At 36.2% G+C, this 8,412-nt stretch overlaps 1 protein-coding gene across 1 annotated transcript; it reads right to left on the minus strand.

Annotated features, from left to right (window-relative positions):
• Nucleotides 1-3,320: 3,320 nt before the first annotated feature.
• On the minus strand, nt 3,321-4,890 carry LOC100789276 (probable DNA-directed RNA polymerase III subunit RPC6). The gene has a single exon (XM_003533803.5). It carries the CDS (start codon nt 4,888-4,890, stop codon nt 4,120-4,122), a length of 771 nt encoding a protein of 256 aa, XP_003533851.2. The 3' UTR covers nt 3,321-4,119.
• Between the last annotated feature and the right edge of the window lie 3,522 nt (nt 4,891-8,412).

An 8,412-nucleotide genomic window follows, 5' to 3' on the forward strand; every position in this document is an offset into this window, starting at 1 on the left:
TTCATTCATCTCCTTCTTCCTCCAAGCTCTTATCCATGGCCTCCTATGGTGGTGAGCTTCTTCTAGACTCATCTTCTCCTTGAAGTGGCGTCTCCTCTCTCTCTTCCTTCTCCATTCCGCTGCCATTTATCTTCCAAGAAGCAAAGGAATCCATTGATGAAGAAGATCCTAGGCCTACAAGCTCCAATGGAGCTTGCATCACCATCCATACAGTTGATGGTCTAGTGTTGATGATTTGAGACCTGGTACAACCTAGGGTATTTTGCCATTAGTGTTTTGTCATTGCCTGCCCAAGTATCTTCCCAAAATCTGAACTTGTCTCTACATCCCACGCTCCAATTTATCTGCCTCCTGAGTGCAATTGAGTCCTGCTGTTGGTTGATGGACATAAGATCCTTCCACCATGGTGAATGATAGCTGCTTCTTCTTTCTTCATCAAGGGATCTCCATCTGCCATATTTAGAGATTAGTATTCTAGACCACATCTCCCCTTGGTTCTTAAATAATTGCCACCTCCACTTGCTGAGCAGCGCATAATTAAATGTTTGTAGGTCTTTAATATCGAGCCCCCCTTTATCTTTTGGGAGACACACTGTTTCCCAATTAACCCACGCAATCTTCCTTTGATCCCTTCCTCCACCCCACAAGAACCTGCGCTGAATGTTTACGAGCTTGTCCACCGCTCTATTAGGTACCCTGAAAAAAGAAAAGAGATAGATTGGAAGTGAAGTTAAAACTGCATTAATGAGGGTGACTCTCCCACCGAAGGATATATGTTTGTGTTTCCATGTAGCTGATTTTGCCTCACACTTCCTAATGATAGGATTCCATACCACACTACTCCTTGGATTTGCCCCAATTGGGATACCAAGGTAGGGAAATGGTAAGGGCAGCATACTGCAGTTTAGGAGCTCGGCAGCCTCCCTCTTCCACTCTTCAAATTTGCCAATCGCCCCAAATCGACTCTTCGCAAAATTAATTTTGAGCCCTGATGATAATTCAAAGCATCTGATGATGGTTTTTATAGCCTTCATGTTCTGCATTGTAGCCTCCCCAAAGAAAATGGTATCATCCGCATATTGTAATATACTAATTGGCTCCTTATTCTTGCCCACTAGAAAGTTGTTAAAGCGTTTTTTATCCACTGCTTCTCTCATCAAGCCTGTTAGACCTTCAGCAGCAATATTGAATAGTAGAGGGGCTAGAGAATCCCCTTGCCTAAGACCTCTTTGAGGGGCAAATTCTTTGATAGGGCTACCATTAACCAAAATGGAGATCGATGCTGATTGTAGACAGCCCATGACCCATTGAATCCATTTATTGCAAAACCCTAAACATCTCATCATATGTGCTAGGAACTTCCATGAGACGGAATCATACGTTTTTTCATAATCTACTTTAAACGCTAAGCATGATTTTTGACTCCTTTTTGCCTCCTCCACTACTTCGTTAGCTATCAAAACACTATGCAGTAAGTGTCTTCCCCTTAAAAAAGCGGATTGTCTCTCATCAATGATGTCCGGTAACACCTTCTTCAACCGGTTTGCTAACAACTTGGCCACTATTTTATAGACACAGCCTATTAATGAGATAGGTCTGTAATCATTGAGCGATTGAGGATCTTTCAGCTTGGGGATTAGAGCTATAAAAGAGGTGTTACCACCCTTCGGGAAGATACCATTGACATAGAATTCATCCAAGAAGCAAATGATGTCGGGTCTTAGGGGAATTTGGCAGCTTCATATCAAGAAGTCAACCAATGCTACTATCAGAATCGTTCTCCCTACCACCTCTATCTCATTCAAGTACCAGAGAGGCATTATAAGCTTCTCTCTACCAAATCCTTCAACCCTAACCTCACTGTTTTGTTTTCCCAAACTGCCAAAGACAAAAACAACAGAACCTAAAACTATTTCAACCATTCAGATTTGCAAAAAAACTAAACACAAGCTCCTGATTTGAATTTTTGGTTTCCCCTAATATTATTTTCAAATTGAGGAACTTAAACCCTGGTTGATTGGCGCAAACATAAAACTAAATGCACAAAAGCCTGGTACCTCCAACGTAACAGTAAAACATGCAATGATTGTTAATATGTAAGTGAGGAAGATTGAAGTTAAAAATTGGATAATAAGAGTTCTAAATTGAAATTGAGAATGGTTTGAATGGAAAGAGTGGAATATGGTACCTATATCTGCGGAACTGCTGTCTGGAAGAGAGGTTGTGAGGGTCGAAGTAACTGGGAGTGGGAGAAGTGTCCATCACCATGTTGTCTTCCATTGGAGCTTAAACCCTCAAACTCACTCACTGGTTCTTCAGCAAGGGAAGAAGGTAATGGACTATGGTTGATGTGTTTGATTAAAACCCTTCTTCGTTTATGTTGTGCCTCACGGATTCAAGTCATGTCAACTTCACCCTCTTATTAAAATATTAATGCAGATAACCAACAGAAACATTCTTGCCCATATATCAAAGGTGTATGTGCATCACACTACCTCCTATCAAATGTAAAGTGTTGCTGCTGCTGATTGGGTTGGGCATGTCAACGTAAGAGACAAGCTTCCTTTGGCAACTAACTAAAAGACAAATTTGATTCCTGTGTTTGTCTCCACATAATGCATTAATACATTTTTAAGTAGGAACCATTGTTATTTTGTCTTAGGGCTTTTCTCTAACCAGAATTTAAGTTTCACCTTAATAATCTTAAGGTTTATACTGAATAATTTTTTTGGTGATTGGTTTATATTGAATAATAGTACACCCCTATCAATCAATTGCCTAATTAATCACCTTAGAACGAATAGTTAATCAGATAATTTCAAGTATTGAAACTGATAGCTTCAGTAATTGGTTGAATAGCTATTTGACATCCAATAAAAATTAACAACTCGAGTATGCTAGTATTCTAGTGCTGTTCCTTTTGTTTTTCGGAGATTGATTCTCACAGTAAAACAGAAACATTTATAAATACTTTTTTAGTGAGTATCTGCTAATTACAAAGTTCTGACTCAGAATCATACAGCCTTTCATATATACTACATTAATAAGCAAAAAACCATTTGTGAGTCTAATTCTGCCACTAAAACACAAATTGGAAAAATTTGATAGTGACCAATTAACCAAGAAACTTGATGTCACAAAAACAGTACCCCACTTCAAAACTGCTCATAAAAACACACATCCATTGCTCTTTTGGCATGAAGATTCACATTGTATGCAATGTCCAACAAAATTCCATTAATAACTGCTTTATCAGCAATTCTAGCTCGCAATTTCATGTAATGACAGATAGGACTAATTGGTTTCAAGTGGTGCTCATATGGTGTCAAGCTTCAACATTTATTTATGCTACCAAAAGCCATATAATAACATCAAAACAATTGAAAAGGTATGGTACAGTGACAAATGAGCACTACCCTAGCCCGTATACTGTATGGGCACACTCCACAGATACATAGTAAAGGACAAAGGTATAGCTTGGATATCAACATTTCAGTGAAACCTCCAATGCCCTTGCTTGGCCTCAGGCAGCATATGGAAGCTTGCCAATCTCCTCTGGACACTCCACCATAACCAGTAGAAAAATAATGCCAAATATGAGCTTTTTTTTAGCTTAGGAAAATCTAGCCTGACAATAGTAGAATAATACCATACAAAAACACAAACTAACAAAATATAATTAAACCCTTTCTCCATTGTCTGATCTAAGCATTTCACCTTGTGCAACAAAGGTGCTACAAGGTACTAAAATCAGACAACAGAAAAGCATACCTTGATCCTTGTCACATTTGCTTAAACATATCAAAATGTTGATGCCATTCTTTTTCTGACATCAAGATTTCAGCCCTTGGAGTTGTTCTCCCACTTGCTTTTAATTTCTCATTAACAAGTAACGTGGAGAATTCACACCAAAAAGCTTTCACTTTAATGCAGAAGGAAAACCAATCAACTCTCAAGCATCACATGAAAAAAAAAAATCAATCAAGACTAGAAAGTGCCAAATGAAAAATCCAAAAAAAAAAAAAACAATATATAAGATGAAGCTCAAAACTAAAAAAAACTGCCATATGTAAAATCCAAAACGAAAAAAAAAGGACTTGGATTGGAAACGGGACACATTTAAAAGTCCAACCATTTCTGATAATATTGACAAGTCATAGGGGAGATAACACCATCAGGTGTACAAGAATGAATCCTAGGACAAACCCCACAAGGAATAGAAGCCATGGCACCAACACCACCAGCACCCTTCTTCACCAATCTATAACAAACTTCACCAACAGGAACAGACTCAAAATCCCCAAATCCAGTACTAGTCACCTCCTGAACCTTATTCTCCATAACCAAATTCTTCAAAATCTGCTCCACCTGCCCTTTACTAACTCCACCAGGGAACACATCACTCCCCACCTTCCTAATCCACCCGACGATCCCGTCGCACGTCGCGACTTTCCGTCGGCGGATGTTGCTCAAGCAAGCATCAGACAGAGCACCGATGAATTCGGTGTCGAATTTGCCGTCGGTGTACCACTCTCCGCCGCTGATCTCCTTGGAGGGTTCGAAGTCGGTCGCCATCAAAAGCTTCTTGGACTTGTTGTGGACGTTGACGACCTCCTTGATGAGGTTCTTGGTGATGAGCATCTTTAGGGTTTTCTTCAGCAGACTATCGGGAATGTGAATGTTTTTCTCTCGTTTGATGTCTCCTTGCCATATCCCCATCTCCTTCCTCTCGCGAATGATCGTGTACACGGCGCGCTCCTCGTTGTTCATTGACGATGACTGCGTCGATGCCAACAAGACTTGGCGCTTGCGCTTCCCTTGCAAAACGCTCATTGTTTGCCTTTTCCCCTTGCTGCGGAGGTGAGGATGAAGGGTAGAAAATTTTCCCATATATATATATATATATATATATATATAAAGATGTGCATTTTAACGTTGAGAATTCGGGTGCTCGAAATCCGAATTCTCAACGTGGTTTTTCCTTCATTTTATTTAAATTTTTAATTTTTTTTAAAAAAAATTAGAAATATATATAAATAATGGAAATTAGTAAAATTGGATAAAATTATAATATAATTTTTTAGTTACAATATAAATATAAATATGTTTTAGTTAAAATTTATGTGTCGTTGATGGTTTTATTTTGTTACGTACATTAATTAACAAATGAAAAAATTAGTTAGTAGTATTAAAATAAACTAAAAAACACAGAATAAATAATTTGATACATCTTTCTTATATAATACACATAAAATTAATTAATTAGTGCGGTGAGTAAGATGATAGACGAGAATAACAAAACATACTAAAAAATACAATTGCAACGCAAATATGACAAAACTAATGATAGACTAAAAGATATTATGCAGGGGAGACATGTGTTCTTCCATTTGGGTTACTAGTTTGTTAAAAATAACTTAAAATTTCTATTGGACAAAATCGTTTCCCAAAGTTGGATTTTATTAACACATTTAGCACGTCTTCGTCATTTTTTAACTCTGTTATTTCGTATTTGATTAATTTTTTGAATACTTAACATGACCTGATTGTTGAAAAAACAATCGTTTGACCACATGTGATAAGGGGAAACCCCTAGAGGTGCAACTTGCTTGATTGTATCATTGAGTTTATCCATGCTACATCTCGAAGGAATGTCAAATCTTATTGGATTTGTTCTAGTGAAGGAGTAACCCAAAAACTCACTTTGGCGTGATATATTTCACTTCTCGTTGTAATACAAAATTGCATCATAAGTAGGAGTAATAGTTGATTGAAGCAGGTTGAGTATATCATTTGATGTTCTATTGATGGTACATAATAATTTTGTAGGACCAACACACGAGTATTGCTCATTGCACATTAACATTGTGTAAACATCATCATCATTTTTCAATTGTAGAGATTGAAAAAAAATATTGTTGACATGCATCTATGAATAAATGACTATCGGTACTAGATTTCATCCACTAATTGATCGTTGGTTAGCTGAAGGGTATTGTTCATTATACTCTTGAGTGTCTCAAAAGAACAGTCATTAGGAACTTGCATTGGTGTTGGAGTTGGACTTTGAAAATAAACACCAGTTTGATTGTGAGTGATTGATCCATTTGGAAAAATGAAGGATAATCTCAAGTTAACAATGATCTGACTGTTTGTTTCTCCCAAGAATGTCATAGTATTAAGATTGAATTTGGTTTGTGAAGGTATGTTGTGTGAAATTGTGTGGTTACATTGAGGGTGTTTGGTGTTATTTATAGTTGTATGAACATTTTGCCCCGCTGATGTGTATTGGAATCTCATAAGGTTAGAATTGTGTTCTTTGCTAAAGTCTTCTTTGGAATCCAATGTTGATTTTTCCATGGTACCTGATGTAGCAGACGTCCATTATAATTTTCAGATTAAAAAAGAGAATTTGAGTTGTCCATTTTATGTTAGTTTTGTTGGTGAGACATTTATTTTTTTAGAGACGTGTTCAAATGGCATAGTGTTGTCGATCTGGACTGTGATTTTTCCCTGGTACCTGATACAGCAGACATCCATTATAATTTTCAAACTGAAAAAGAGATTCTGAGTTGTCCATTTTATGTCAGTTTTGTTGGTGAGACATTTATTTTTTTAGAGATATGTGCAAATTGCAGAGTATTGTCAATTGTGACTGTGATTTTTCCCTGGTACCTAATGTAGCAAACGTCCATTATAATTTTCAGACTGAAAAAGAGATTTTAAGTTGTACATTTTATGCCAATTTTGTTGGTGAGACATTGATTTTTTTAGAGACATGTACAAATTGCATAGTGTTGTCAATTGTGATTGTGATTTTTCACTAATACTTGATGCAACAAACATCCATTATAATTTTCAGATTGAAAAAAAGATTATAGGTTGCCCATTTTAGGTCAGTTTTTTAGTGAAGCCTTTATTTTTTGTAACAATTTAGTGTAAATTGTAAAGTGTTGTGAATTTCAACTGTTATGTTACCATGTCACGTACTGCAGTAGAAGTGGGTAAATTGGAAATTGTTAACTTAAATTTATACAAACAATTTATTTCATTACATAAAGTGATCACTGAATACCGATATAAAACACTATAGAAAAACCTCATAACAAAAACAACTAAGACATGAATCATCCCCAAATTACCAATCTCGTTTGAATATTGTTTCGTGGGATGGAGACATGTTACTTCCTTCGGGCTCAGAAGAAGAGTCAGTATCACTACCATGGTTTTTGACTCAACAACTCTCGTATTTATCTAATAGGTCCTCAGGATTGGAGGTTGGGTCATGTTGGTTGCTTGGTGGATTATTATTGTCACAAATTATGGCAAATGACTCCACAAATGGTAGTGGTGGGTTGTTGTAAAAAATGTTGAAAATTTATCTAAAATCAGCATCATCTCGCAAAATAAAATATGTATGCATATAACGTTGTCCTGACTCAAATATGAGGCATCGAAAGTGGAGATGTTGGATATGTTGTTGTGGTTCAATGTTTAGTTTTTGGTGAACAAGTTCAAGCAATTGTGTAAAGGTTATGGCCTTGTTGACCATGAAAGTTTTTGTGTTGTTACTAACGAAGGTAGTGCCTTCATTAGTGTTGCAGATTTAGGCGTTATAGTAAACACAAACATATACAGTTGGGTGACACATTGTGGTAGTGGTTGAGATGAATGTTTGAAAGTTCTATGAATGTCTTTAATTGTAGTGGTATTTATAGAATTTTTTTTATAGTTGGGTGAGTCATTAGTGTTAACTATGCATTTAGATGAATTGGTAAATGGGCACTTAAGCAAGACTGTAAGGGTCCAAATCATAGCTTTTTTTTTTATTTTGTTATCCTATTTTGAGGTGGTTGTCCATGGAACTAGTGCTTCTAAAATTCTTTAACATTTAAACTATTGAAAAAATGTGTCAATAATATTAGAAATGTGTTGGACATAATTTTAAAAAAATGCAGGACACAGACACTTAAACATTGTTGCAAGGGTTCAAATCATAGTTTTTTTTTAAATTGTTCTCCTATTTTGAGGTCATTGTCCATGGAACTGGTACACGATATACTTTTTTTTGGACTCTTTGACATTTAAACTACGGAAAAAATGTGTCACAGATCTTAGTAATGTGTAGGACATAATTTAACAAAATGCAAAACATGGACACTTAAGCATTGTTGCAAGAGTCCAAATCATAATTTTTTGATATTGCTATCTTATTTTTAGGTGGTTGTCCAGGAACAGGTGCACAATATATTTTTTTGGATTATTTGACATTTAAAATAAAGAAAAAATGTGTCACAGATATTAGTAATGTGTTGGACATAATTTTAAAAAAATGAAGGGCACTTAAGCACTATTGCAAGGGTCCAAACCATAGTTTTTATTTTATTCTCCTATTTTGAGGTCGTTGTCCAT

Source organism: Glycine max, chromosome 9 (assembly GCF_000004515.6).
Source record: "Glycine max cultivar Williams 82 chromosome 9, Glycine_max_v4.0, whole genome shotgun sequence".
In the NCBI taxonomy this organism is placed as follows: Eukaryota; Viridiplantae; Streptophyta; class Magnoliopsida; order Fabales; family Fabaceae; genus Glycine; species Glycine max.